This window comes from Orcinus orca, chromosome 21 (genome assembly GCF_937001465.1).
Source record: "Orcinus orca chromosome 21, mOrcOrc1.1, whole genome shotgun sequence".
Classification (NCBI taxonomy): Eukaryota; Metazoa; Chordata; class Mammalia; order Artiodactyla; family Delphinidae; genus Orcinus; species Orcinus orca.
The window spans coordinates 23,250,996-23,265,184 of NC_064579.1; the positions used below are offsets into that span (position 1 = coordinate 23,250,996).

Sequence of the window (14,189 nt, forward strand, 5' to 3'; positions counted from 1 at the left end):
GGTGAATAAAACGTTGTGTTAGTACCTACACATCTTCTGAAGGTGTCATTTAATAAAGATGAATCATTTGGCAACTGGAAATGTTACTGCTGATCACTGACTTCTTTCAAGGGTCTAAGATCACCTATTACACTGAAACTAAAGTCTGGCTGTTATTTTTTTTAAAAGGTATGACATCTGATTATATTAAAAAAATCGCTGGCTCTCTGAAAGCTTGAGAGGTGCACACTGCGGACACATCATCTCTTTTTAAATTGGAGACCTCAGTGCCTCTTCCATTCATTCACGTCTTCTTTACTGTGTCAGAAGCAGAGGAGGGCAGTCTTGTGCTTTAAAGATTCATGTAAAATCTACCGCACCAACGTCCTTTTGCTTGTGTCCTGTGCTCTGCGGTAGATGCTGCAGCCACAAGGCGACTGTGGGTCGGGACTGGGGGGCGTGGGCAGATGCCCCCACCCCCTTTAACAAAAAATTCAGCAATATATATGGTCCAACCAAGAACTATTCACAGCAAGCTGCTGGCTTGGGGAGTTTTTTAATTTATTTATTTTATCATTTTATTTTGTTGGTTTTTGGCTGCATTGGGTCTTCGTTGCTGTGCGCGGGCTTTCTCTAGTTGCGGCGAGCGGGGGCTACTCTTCGTTGCGGTGTGCGGGCTTCTCATTGAGGTGGCTTCTCTTGTTGCAGAGCACGGGCTCTAGGCGCTTGGGCTTCAGTAGTTGTGGCACGGGGGCTCAGCAGTTGTGGGTCACGGGCTCTAGAGCACAGGCTCAGTAGTTGTGGTGCACAGGCTTAGTTGCTCCGCGGCACGTGGGATCTTCCTGGACCAGGGCTCGAACCTGTGTCCCCTGCCTTGGCAGGTGGATTCTTAACCACTGCACCACCAGGGAAGCCACCAAACTTGGGGAGTTCTTCATGAAAGATTTTATATTTGTTTGGTATAGAGTTCAAGTAAACTTTTGTGTTTGTGCCCGTCAGGGAAATTCACTGAACAATAAATGACACTGAAATAAAGTATTAGGTAATATGTATCTTTGTTTTAAAAAGAAAACACTGAATTTTTTTCCACCCACAAACACATGAAAAGTGCAGAAACCAGAGTTAATCTATGTGATGTATTTGCATACTTTTACAAACAAGACAAATTAAAACAGAAACATATTCAGAATTTAACCTGATTAAATATTTAGTTCAGTCCTGAGCTTTTGATATTTAATACAATATAAAGTAATAGCAAAAAAAAGATTTTAAATTTATTTGATTTGCATGCTACAGAGATCCAGCTAAACTTTGTTCATTTGGCTAGCAATATTCTTTTTGTACCTGTAACACTTAGATTCTGATATACAAAATTGTAATAACATACTGATAATTCAAACTTGAGAACTAAATATTACATTCTTTTTACCCTGTGAAGAATAAATTCTACCTTTAAAAAATAGTACTTATAATATTAAAATTCATGTTGTCCATATGGTTTTGTGAGCAAGTTATTAAAATGTTTTGTCACTGTGAATCATTTGGGTTAGTACAAATATGACAGGATTGTTAAAAGCTGCCTATAAATACATAACACTATTGCTGATTTTTAAAGAGTGAAAAAGGATTATATTAAGTTTGTCTCTCATGTTAGAAATGAGCAAATGCTGTAAAATAAAACCAAAAGCATCTTGGTCACAACTGCTAACTACCAGCCTGAGACAGATTTTATTCTTTTATGCTTGTCTGAAACTCTTTGTCGTACAAAAAGTTAACAGCTAATCTGATGGAATTTATAAAGCTGTAAATATTCCAATATAGCCTCTTCTGTGTCAAACATTTAAGATGGCCAGAACCGAACTATATATTAAACAGAACATAAATAAGACCGTAAATAAATAAATGAAGAAAATAAAATCGTACGGTACAACCACACATAATCCTATAAACATTTTCATGGTCAAACTAAGAAGCTGAAAACAGCTGACCTTCATTTAACTCTACATTAAATAAACTTCTGTTTTTCACATTTGACCTCGACAAGGATGAACGGTGCTCTTCCTCCAGTTCTCCTTGGTCACCTAACAGGATGAACTGGGCCGCCTGCAAGGACTGTGCTCAGTCAATTCACGAGGCTGGTTTTTGTTCAAAGTAGTGTCACGTCCAGTTATTCCTTCAAAGACTTTTGTATATAAATGGTGGGACACTTAGGAAAAAGTCATGACAGTTCTAGGCTCAGAAATGGCTTGATCTGAATTTTGATTCTGATAAAATGAACCTTCCAAAACATGTGTAATTACTTTCAAATAAATATTCTTACCAACGAGGATTCTAGCTTAGGAATAGAACTTGTGTTTCTTTTTTTTAAGGGGCCCATTCCTTTAAGATGATGTTTTCATCTCTAAAAAAAAAAAATGATTTCACTTGTTACATAAGATGGCTCACCAAACACTGCCTCTTCCAGTATTACAGACCGAGTAACATGCATGATTTAATTTGCATAAAACTATTTCTTTTAAAAGCCTTTTATGCTGGCAGAGCTGACCTGGGGATTTGTTTCTTTTAAGAAGTGCTTGCGTTGGGTGAGCTAAAATTCTCCACTGGAGGAAACTTTAGTCAGTTTCCGTCTTGTTTGTCTGGAATATACATTTATTTATATTTTACAAACGACGCAGCTTTTACTTCAAATTAATAATCTCCCCAGGCACTCTCTTCTCTTTGCCTCCCAACTCCTTACCACAAGTTACAGATAGGATTCCCTAAAAATGACAGCTGCAAAGTAATTTCTAGTAAATGTCAGAGATCTGTTTACTGACGTATTTAAAAATTTTTTGGCAATGTTGATTCCATCGAGGTACCCTTTCCTCTGTTCCTGGTTTCAGCAAGTGATGCTAATGTGTTTCCCTCCACAGTACCAGCACTGTGTGTCCTCAGCCTGGGCCCCTACCTTCACCCACCTGGTACCATCCTCACACCTAGGACGAAGCAAGACTGATGCAAGCCAGACACTCACGTCTGAACATTGACGCACAATCAGGCTGAGTGAGAAGCAGCAGCTGCTCACTGACGTGCTGATTTTAGTGTATTTGAGGCGGACTGGCTTTCTGCTTTCATCTCCCTACCCTTAAAGTCCTAAATCACGGGGTCTGTAGCATGGCTGGAGCACTGCTCCTTTGCATTCTTGCCTTCCTGCACTCAGCATTTTGTTTTTGTTTTCTTTAGACAAATAGAAAAGGACAAAAAAAGGCAGTTGTTTTAAGGAAACAAAGTGTTCCGACAGAGGTGACGGAAATGAACGCAGCACCTGTTTCAGGTGGACCCGGGACTCTGCACTGAAGCTCACGCTCAAGTTCAACCTCACGCCGAACGAGCTGCCCTCTGGCACCAAGCATCACCTGGCGCCACTGCCGGCTTCATAGTCGCCCATGGGAAAACAAAGGAAAAGCGAAAACCGCGTGCTGCTCAGCTGAGTTACTTCTCCACAGCCGGTCCAATAGGATGCGCGCTGGGTCCCGCCTCTATTCCATTTTTACCAAATAAAGCCCATTGGCAACACACGTATGCTGTACATCTGTTACCAGATGATCCTGTTTTGGTTATCTGATTTTTTTTTTCTTTTTTAAACATGTAAGAATTACATTCAAGGTACTTTACAAATTAACATGTTGAAAATCTGATGTGAAATAAAAGCTCTTTAAGAATTGACAGTTATATTACAAAAAACCCCCCAAAACAAAAAACAAAACCCCAAACAAGAAAACGTTCAGTCTTTTGCCCTCCCTAAGAAATGAAGAGGTGAAAACACGATCTCGTCAGCGATGTAATCAGACGTCATCAGCCGGCAGGGACGGGATGCTTATCTTTGCTCTGGTGAAGTAGGCAATCTTCTCCCTACAGCCGGGGTGAGGAATACACCGACTTCAACAGGATGTTGAAAATGCTCTATGCCCGTTAAAAATAGTCCCAAGAACGCCAGCGCTGTCTCCACAGGCCCGGATGGGAGATCTTGTCCTTAGCTAGAGCTCCATTTAAAATCAAGACTGTCTTCGCCTTTTTACGGAAAGACATAAAGGAGAACGGCAGCTCTGACCCACGGTAACCACCGGTCGACACAGGCATTTCCAACCTCAGACAGGTTTTAAACCACTGGGGTGGGGGTGTGGAGGGAGCGTGTCAGCCTAGGTCTGAGCATTTCTAGACCAGGGAGTAGAGGATTCTAGGGGCCAGAGTCCTCGCAGGAAAGTACACGATCCGGGGAGAATTCTTTAAACTCAGTACCATGCTAAGGTAAGGGCACAATAATGAGCGATGGATACCAGGGCTCAGATGAGTCAAGAGAAGGAGCCTGACCGTCTTAAAGGCAGATCTGCCGCAGCCCGATGCGGGGATAAGTGGAAACAACCTGAGAGGGAGAGGCTGAGAAAGAAGGGGCGGGAGGGTTTTCAGAGCTTAGCAGAGTGTCAAGAAAGTAAGGTTCTAGGGTTGTAGAGCCGCCAAGGGCAGGACCAGTACGTCTAGCCTCTAAGAAGCCTTCACATCGAACAGTCTCCCCTCAACACAGGCTGCTGAGGGGCTTCCCCACGTGGGGCCACACTGGAAGCCCTAAGGAGGAATAAAGCACTGGCCCTCCTTCGAGAAACTGGGGGTTAGACGGTGCAGGAGTGTGGGGTTATGATGCAGGAACTGAGGCGGAAAAGCTCTACCTCTAAGGAAAGGAGAGAGAAGGCGGGAAGCATGAAAACCCTGGGCAAGGTGGAAGGAGAGTTATTTTTGTGCTACAGCGTCCTTTCCGTTTGCTCAATTCTATGAGATAAAATTAAGAATTAAAGGGGCGAGTGAAAGTAGTCAGGATATCGCTGAAGGCAGAACCCAAAACTGGGGTCTTTGCTTCATCACTTCCCGCAAGCGAATTACTTTGGCTCACGCGGTGCTTTTTAAACACACAAACTAGCTGTCAGTGTCTACGCTTGAGATGTTTCACATAAAATTCCTGGTTTCTACCTTCCCTCGGCAAATCGGAAGAGCAGGGAGCCCTGGGCTTTGAGAGAGCAGCTCAGGGAGAGTGTCCCAGGCCTCGGCGCACTTCCAGAGCCGCTGCCGTGTCCCGGTCCCTCTCCCTCTCCTCCGTCACCCGTCTGGTGATAGGCCTGGCTTTGGGTGCTAAGCGAGTGTTTATAAACATTTATTTCGGGTTTTAGCAGCAGCGGAGGTTGGATGACTTCTCCTCTGGACAGTGTTTCTTGCACCAAAGGCACGAGAGGATTCCCCACACCACCCTGCAGTTCTAGAAATCCAAGGAGCAGTATCCTCTGAAAGTTACAAGAGTGACCCTGGAGCTGAATGGAGACAGGAAAAAGCTGACTCTTTACTATAAGCCATCACGTTAAAGAGAGTCTGAGCCTGCCATGACCCGTCTCCTTCCCCCGCACCCGACTCACTCAGGACAGCAGGAACTCCCACTGCGTCCTCTGGCACCAAACCATCCCTTCCTAACGAGCCCTCTCCACCCCATATCGTCAGACATGCTCCTTGGGCTTCTACCTCTTCAGCCCAAGAGCCTCCTACAGACTCCTCCACAGCACACACACACACACACACACACACACACACACACACACACACACACACACACACACCCCACAGACCAATAACCACACCTCTCCCGTTGCCCCCCTCTCACTTGACTGAAACTGTCACGGGATGGTCACCAGTGGCCCCCAGCCTGGGGAGTGTCTCAATCCTCTTTGCTGTTGCCTTTGACAGCACCTGTCACCCTCCCTGCTCAGCTCCAGGACCACACTCCCCAGTTATCCTTCTAGCTCGCTGGCCATTCCTTCTTAGTCTCGACAGTCTCCTGTCCTGGTCACCTTCTCACACTTTCCGGGATGTCAGACCAACGTTTGTTGTGGAACCACCACATGTGAGACGAAGACTCACATTTTTATCTCCCATCTGATCCTTAATCCTGGCTTCAGATTTTTATTTCTACTTATCTACTGACCATGGCTTCCCAAGCTGGCCTACGGGAACTGGTAGGCTGGTATGTCCAAAAGCAGAACTCTCCCTGCCCCCTAGCGCCCCTCCGTCCGCCCACCTCCCATCACCCTCCTGTCGTCTGCCTGGCCTCCCCTTTTCAGGGTCTGCTCGGCCGCTCTCCACAACACCTCTAACGCCCTCACTCACTCCTGCGCTTGGAGACCCCTGCTGGTCCCCCACCACTCAGAGCCAGCGCTGGAAGCTTCGACACAGCGCACGGGGCCTTGTGCGGTCGACAGGCTCACCCACTGGCTCTGACCTTTAAGGCTCTGTGCCTCTGTCCCTGCCCCGATGCCCTTTCCAAAACCACCACCCCTGGTGCCTGACACACGCGTACCCATTCTTCTACCCTGTACGGCCTCTTGGACTCCCGTGCGCTCCCGCAGGCCCAGCGTCTGCCCTCACAGGACCCCGCCTGGCCTTCAGGGGGCTCCTTCCGCATGGCACTGCCCGCCCCCCTCACACAGACTGGAGCCTCCGTAAGGCCAGGGGCGCTTGCCCTTCTCTGGGTGCCCGGGCCCAGCCCTGTGCATGGCTCACGGGGCCTGAGGAACAGTCCAGGGAGGGAACAGCAAAACCCCGAAGACAGGTGACTTTTCTGTACCTTTTTGTTTTCTGCATTAAGATTTCTCAATGAGATGTCTAACTGCTTCTAAGAGCTGGGGACACCCCGGGTCCCCAGGGAGCCGGGCTCAAACGGAGTCAGGACTGTGGCCGGCAGGGTCTGTGAGCTCAGGGAAACACACACATCAAGCCGGAAGCAGAGGGCGTGGTGTCCCACATCCTAACACGTGTCACCTGCCAGCCACCCTGCGGTGCAGGCCTGCGTGATTCGGGGACAGCCCCGCACGTCCCACGGGCGCTCACCTGAAGGACTGCACCTGCCGGGGCACCTTCCGGCTCTGCTCCCGAAGCCGGCACACGTCCTTGGACACCTGCCTCATCAGCTTCTCTGCGTTCAGGTCTTGCTTCTGCTCTTCTTTGGACTGTTCGGCCTGGTAAGGAAATGAAAATACAGAGCCCCCCAGAACATTAATTAGAGATTCCCAAAGGTGTGCTCTAAGGCTTGAAAGACGCCGGGCTCAGGTCAGGAGGCCAGCCCAGCAGGACGACACCCATGCGTCCACCTCATGCCCACAGCGAGCAGCTACTGGGTCGGGGCAAGTGTGTGTTAATGCATTTTAAAAATCTTACCACATAGGCAATGTGGGATCATCTTGTTACATCTGGAACACCTGGTAACTGCCCCCCTCTCCACCCACCAAAAGAGAAATTAAAAACTACTTACAGCACCATGTCCAAGAAATATCTACTGTTAACATTTTGGAGAATACACTTTCAACCTCTTATTCATCTTTTCAACCCCCTTTTTTTTTTCCATCTTAGACCTTTTAAAAGCTGTTTACTGAAGTAGAATTGACATACCAAAACAGTGCACACAGACGCGTGTGCAGCTCAAAGAGCTTTTTACAAAGTGATAGGCTTCTCAAAACTCCCAGACTGTAAACATCCCAGGGAGGGGACAGAACACATCCCAGCCTGTAAGTTTCCACAGAGGCTTCTACTCCCAGGAGGACGTGTTGTGAGTTGCGCTTAGCCCTGGGCAGGGAGGGGCGGGCGTGTGTATTGGGAGGGGACACTATTAATTTGAGTCAGGGGTTGGGGAGACTCCACTCATTTGGGCACCTTCTCCCCATGACCTCCCAAGTGGGGCGCTACGTAACAGAATTTCCTGCTCAGTGGAGGCCACTGGTCATGGTGGGGCAGCTGGACCTCTGAAGGAAATGGGTGAGGAAATTTAGAATACTGGTGTTTGCAGCTTCAAGTCTTACAAGAGAGATCAGCTCGGGATCAGAACTAAGTAGTCGGCACAAAGGGATGGAAGGAAAAGTGGCTTTGCTGACGGTGGTGCCTGTAGCCTGCAGCAAGCTGATGGTCCCATCACTGGGACCCTTCTGCACTTGAAAAAGCCGACTGCTGTGCTTGTGTTGTTAACACAGGCAGCTATAAACTTTAGAGTAAAGAGCAAGGTCTTCCGGCTTAAGAGACAAGACAAAGACAAGAACCAGTCTGACTGGTTCACAGCCGAACGGATACAAACAGCAATTCTACTGCTAGAACTCTATTCATGCTTTGGAAACGCTACTGAAACAAGAAAGGTGTCCCAAAATGTATAGGAGTGTTCACTTCCACAGTCTATGACTGAAATTTGGGAAACGACCATTAGTAGAATAATGAAATAGTTATGATATATTTATGATTAAATAAATATGATATGATATATTCATAATGTGTATTACAAATGCCTTAAAACAGTCAATTTCAGCAACATATACAAATATGGAAAGCTGTTCATCTTACATGACTAGAATTAAGTGGGGAAAAAAATAAGTGCGGAACAGTATGTCTTCAGACCCTAGTTTTCTGTAACTCTTCCCAACACTGACACATACACGTGGCGTAAAAAAGAGCTGGAAGGACATATAACAGTCAACAGAGGTCATCCCTGGGGAGTGGGACTCAGGGGCACGTCTATCAATACTTTTTGCTTTATATACTTCTGCATTATTTGGCTTTGTTACAACATGTTAATTTTTTAACTAAAAAAAACTTTCTAAATTTTAAAATATTCTCAACACACAAAGTGCACTAAACTCAGTTTAAATTTGAAAGCAAAAATGCTTGTGGCACTTTTAGGAAACATGACATTTTACGAAAACTATTTATTCAGCCAAGTACCAATGAAGATTCAGTTACACTCACACCGCTTTACGGAAAGCTAAACAGACTACAGTGGGGCATAACCTAGTTAGTACTTTGCTAATAATACTCTACTGCAGTAACTTCTGATTTTTTTCACCACAAAGGCTCCCTTTTCCAGATATTTTTTACTGCTCCCCTTTCCTCTCCTTGTTTTGAACGATTTTGTTTAGAAAAGTGGCCTATATTTAAGTAGCAGTTCTTTCTTGATTATTTTGGAATTGATGAGATAGGTGAGCTGTCACTCGGAGCCTCTGAATTTGTGTAATTCAAATTCAAAGGGGACAGATGTGATGTTTTAGTTACTTTGTGAAGTCTTACCTTCAGCGAACGGATGATTTTTCACTAGGCGCCAGGTTGGGAACCACTGACTTAGTAGACACAGAGAAATGACTTCTACCATGATGTGGTACATCCAACTAGGAAACTAGTAATTCTCCTGAAATGTTGCTGCTATTCTAATTTTGGGGAACTTATAAGATGAACAAACCAATCTTAAAATGGCCATCTCCTTACTGACTTGAACAAACGGAGAGATCAGGAAAAACCAGCGAAGGAAGGTACATGCTGGATGTACTTAGGGGAGAAAACCTGGCCCGGTTTCCCCAAGAAAGCGTATTTCACTAGATCAGAGATGCAGCAGGCCCCCGGGATCCTGTTCGGTATTTTGTTCCCTTCCGTATGAATGGGAGCGTGAGGCCTATTACACACTATTAAGATGGTCCCTCGAAGTAGCCTGCAGCTGCTGCTGTTTCCAACGACCAGCATTTATGTGGTGGCTGCCGAGTCCCTCTGAAACTTGGCTTTGTTCTGTGCAAAATAAGACCGACCACCATGCAACACACGAAGAGCCTCCTCTCCCTGCTGAGTAAGAACACACTTTACTGCAGACTCCATTTGTCTCTGTGTTTATGTATTTATATCTGTACCCGGGTCTGTATCTTCCTCCAAAAGTCTGGGTGCTAAAATATATCATAAAATTGTCATCAGGTGTTAATAATCGATAGCCACCAGCTTTGCAGGCAGTCGAGGCTCCGTGCCGAGCACTTCACTGTAATCACTGAGTTCTTTTGTTGAACGAGCTGTATTAATATTTCTGACATATAATTTTCTTAGCAGATTCTAACTTTTACAAATGTTAACATCTGTATTATTTTAAGCTTTTAAGAAGCCTAGCGTCACAAAACTGGCATTTTGACAGGGAAACAGAGGAAGAAAAAGAAATTTCTGCTTTGTAAGCAACCTGAGGCTCCTTTGGAAAAATACCAGCCCTTCCTCAGCACGCCTCTCCCCTTCTCACCCAACAGGTCACGATGAGCTGCCTGGTTCAGGAGGATCGGAAGCCGGTTTTTATGGCCCAGATTCCAGGAGAGTGTGATTAACCTTCAGTTTACGTGATGGGGGCCTGACCTGCAGGAAGGTCCAGTGATTTACTTACCGTCACGTTAAGAAGCCTGACAGAGTAAGGAACACAACCCGTCCTAATTACAGTCCTGAGCTGCTCGCTCTGCTTCCTAGGGGGGTTGTACTATACACGAGGACACTAACTGATTCAGTTCTTATTCTGAGCTACAAAACAGACTTTCAGCCACAAAGGAGGAAGGTTATGCAGAGTGACGCAGAGGCCTGACAGCTTTCCTAACAAGGCAGGCAGATCTGGGCTCTGCGGCTGGACTCCGTTCACAGTTTCCCCGGGAGCCGTATTTTTTATGGCAATTGGAAGGCTGTTTGCTCATCGTTAGGCATTTTATGGCCACGGTGCTGCAAATCTCACAAATCCCCAACTGCGGGCGGGAGGAAGGTGGATGCGAAAGGGCAGCATGTGTGTGTGTGCATGTGCGCCAGTGTGTCCGCATGTGTATAAGGAGTGGACGTGGGGCTTACGAGCACGCAGGAGAGAAGCCAATGGCTCTCACCAACTTCTGTGGCCAGAATGAGAGGCGCACAATTGGAAACAGTTTCTCTTTCACAGAGCGGGTGAGCACAAACTTCAGGGATGAGAAAAAAAAGGCACATAACTCCAATAATCTATCTAGACATACAGAGTTGGCAAAAATAAAGATGAAAAAAATCTGTACTCAGGGGAATCAGGTTATTCTCAAAATGGTACAAACGCACCTTGCTTTGTGGGCTCTTTCTTCACTATCATTGGATGCAAGGGCTGCCACCAGACAGGATGAAACACAGTGGGAACAAATGTGTTCTAAGTTCTAGAAAAAGGACTTGAAGACTCGAGCAAGACTGAGGTGTAGGCTGAGTACCTTCTACCCGGCGGGCTTTAGGCAATGTGAGCTCCACGTAAGCGCCCCGGAGCTCACGGCAGCACCGGGCTCTGTACCTGCTTCTCGGCCTGTCGCAGAAGCTTCTGGAACCTCTCGTCCTCCAGCACACCCGGCGGAAGGTCCGTCTCGCCCTGGGCTTTCAGGTCCTCGAGCTTCTGCCTCAGGCCCCGCAGGGCCTGCAGCTCGTCGTTCAGGCGGCTCTGCCGGGTTAGCGAGGCCTGCAGGTCCAGCTCCAGGTCCAGAGAGGTTCGCACGGGGCATTCGGGTGCTGCCCTTCTGAGCACCGGCTGGCACACCGTCTGGAGGGTTGGAAACAGCACGACACCCTCATTATGTCAGTGGTCACCTAACAGGAGGGCACTGTCCCTGCTCCCTGCTCCCTGCTTTGGCCGATGATCACCTAACAGGAGGACACTATCCCTGCTTCCTGCTTTGGCCGATGAGGGGTGAGTGGCAGTGATGTGGCACCTCCTGACCCTGTTACAGGGGCAGCAAAGGCCTAGAGCGGGGAGGCCGGGGGGCTTGGTCCTGAAGGAGGACAAGCGGAGCCCCCGGCCCACCTGTACTGAGCACGCAGGTGAGCAGCAAACGAGCCTTTATTGTTTTAAACCGCAGAGAGTTTTGAACTTGGCACCGCGGTAGAGCCTAGCTTAGCCGGACCAATTTACTGCACAAAGCCGGCCTCTGTGAACGACAAATACATTATGAGAAACTCACATCTGCTCCATTTCAGGCCACGCACCCGCGTCCCTGCAGCTCACACCTCTCTCTTATCATTTCTGCACGCACTGGCCAGGACACAGCTGCTCAGGGGAGCTAGGGTTTTGACTCCTTCCTCGGTTTCCCATCGCTTAATATCTCTTCAGTACTTTCACCCCTGAATCACTGTGCTCTCTCTGGGGCCAAGCTTATCCACTTATCAAGAAATAATTACTGAATATGTATGAATGCATGTCCGCTGGCAGCGGCTTCTGTGTCCCAGGAAGTCAGGGGAGGGAGAGATCACTCAGGGCTGGGTCAGACTCGCTTGAGGAAAGGCCTTCAAATGAGGCTGGGCAGGACTCCCTGAGCAGAGGGAAACAAGGAGGGCATTTCTTGCCTGGACTGTTGGCAGTGGGAATGGAAAATAAGAGATTACTAATAAAGACGGGTACTATTTGATACAAGACAGACGGACTCAGACCTGACAGGTATTCCAGCTGGAAGGTCTGGAACAATGGTGGTGCTCATGACAGACGGAAAGGAGAGGCCTGTCTGTCCCTCTTCTCATTTCAGAGCCGCAGCCCAGGTCTGAATGGCTTTCATTGTCTCCTCGGATTCCTCTTTCTCCTTGCCCAACATATCCTGCTGCAACACTCTCTAATGTTCTTATTAGTAGCTTTCCCTTTGTTCAACTTCTGCTCTAACAAACTTATTACACAGAAGAATCTCTAGACACACACTCTCTTCGACTGTACTACTCACGTTTTCTAGATCAGAAATCCTTCCCAGCTGTCAGGTACATGGAGGCTTTCTAAAGGCTCCCGTGGGCACGGCCTGCTGGTTAAGTGTGTAACAGCGGGCTCGCTGGTTTGTAAGATTCTGCCCATTTCCTTGGTGTCAATGCTCCCCGCCATGACTGCTCTCAGGCTGTCAGTGTGGTGTCACTGAACTGGGGAGAGATGTGGCGATGGGTCCCCCCAACCTCCTGCCTCGCTGGCCGGGCTGCCACCTTCCCAGCCAGGGAGCCTTCCACTGATCTCCGGAGATGCTTTTGTTCTCTTCACCTCTACATGGTTCTCATGCTATAACTCCTAAATCAGAATACACTTCCCCATTCACTTCTACCAAACTCTATCTGCCCACTTTAAAAGCTATTAACAGCGATCTCCTAAACAGTGTTTCAGGATTAAACTAAGTATCAGTAACCCGACTGTTTTTCAGCTCCACTCAATTCATAAACACTGCTGGTTAAAAGTTCTCTGAAGAGTGCTACCATCCTCTAAAAGTATGTGCTTTTAAAAATGCAGGGGACTTAGAAAAGAGTTGAGACGAATTTTCATTCAAGATGATGGAAATTTAGGTGCTTTTAAAGCACAAAGTTTTGTAATCTGAAAGATCTGTGTTTCAAAAGGTCCTGAAAATGCTGAGGTTAAAGAAATGCCTGCATATCTACCTTTAGAAAAAAGAAACATGCTTAGGACTGTCAAGTAACTAGGAAGTTAAACCAGGAAGTTACATGTTGCCCAGTCACACATCCAGTACTTTGCCTATAGCGACACTAAACCAGAGTGACTCAACTTCCCCTCCAATCTCCACTCCCACCCACGGGGCCCAAGCCTGGCCGAGCTGGGTCCTTCCTCATCCCCTGAATGTGCTTCCCTGCCCCTGTGCCACGTCAGGCCACCTAGTATCCATCCAACAGCACCCAGTATCCATCTCCATCCCTGAAACAAAGCTACCACTTTCTTGAGAAATTTTATATGGGTGTCAAGGCCAGACACCTTCCCCACGAAGTGTTTTTGATTCTCCCGACCAGGTGAGCTCACTCCGCCCTTCTATCTGCACCCGGAGTCGCCCGTGTGCCCTCGGAAGATCTCCTCCAGGCAGGGAGGTCCTGCCCGTCACTGCAGAGCTTAGTGTGCACAGCGCTGCATTTTTACTGAACAACATGCTTTAAACCGAAATAAAGCAGCTTCGGAAATTAGCACGAAACAAATTATTAGTAAACAAATAACTTTCCATTACTAGTTCAGCTGCTGGTAAATAAACAGGAATTTCTGAACAGTCCAACCTTTTAATTTATCTAAAATTCGTCCCTTTCGAGCTCATCCAGAGACCTCTGGCTTCCAGGAAAACCTGGCTTGAGCTTTTCCATCTACATTAATCTTAATCTTCTAAAAATATCTGTTTTTAAGCAAGCTACTAAAACCGTGTCCTCCTTTTCCAGAACGTCTGCCCCTCACGAAAGGCACCGGGTGTTACACTCTCCCCACAGCTGCTCAAGAGCTGGCTGTGGTGTGGAGACCAGGCAGCCAGCAGCAGAGATGCTCCCCCCGACTCGGCAGGCCCGTCTCCATCCACGCTGCAAAGTGGATTTACCCTTCATTATCAGAGGTTCCACACCGGTGACGAATGAACGCTCTCCAGCAC

The 14,189-nt window shown here is 47.2% G+C and overlaps 1 protein-coding gene across 2 annotated transcripts in view; it reads right to left on the bottom strand.

Annotated features, from left to right (window-relative positions):
* Positions 1 to 3,687: 3,687 nt before the first annotated feature.
* Positions 3,688 to 14,189, bottom strand: part of WWC2 (WW and C2 domain containing 2) — a 163,806-nt gene continuing 153,304 nt past the window's right edge. For both annotated transcript variants that reach the window (XM_004281746.3, XM_033409268.2), the window contains 3 exons: positions 11,114 to 11,356; positions 6,883 to 7,010; positions 3,688 to 3,870 (listed from right to left, as the gene is read on the bottom strand). In XM_004281746.3, the coding sequence (XP_004281794.1) occupies positions 3,804 to 3,870; positions 6,883 to 7,010; positions 11,114 to 11,356 (438 nt within the window). In that variant the 3' untranslated portion in view covers positions 3,688 to 3,803. The remainder of the gene's footprint in view (positions 3,871 to 6,882; positions 7,011 to 11,113; positions 11,357 to 14,189) is intronic.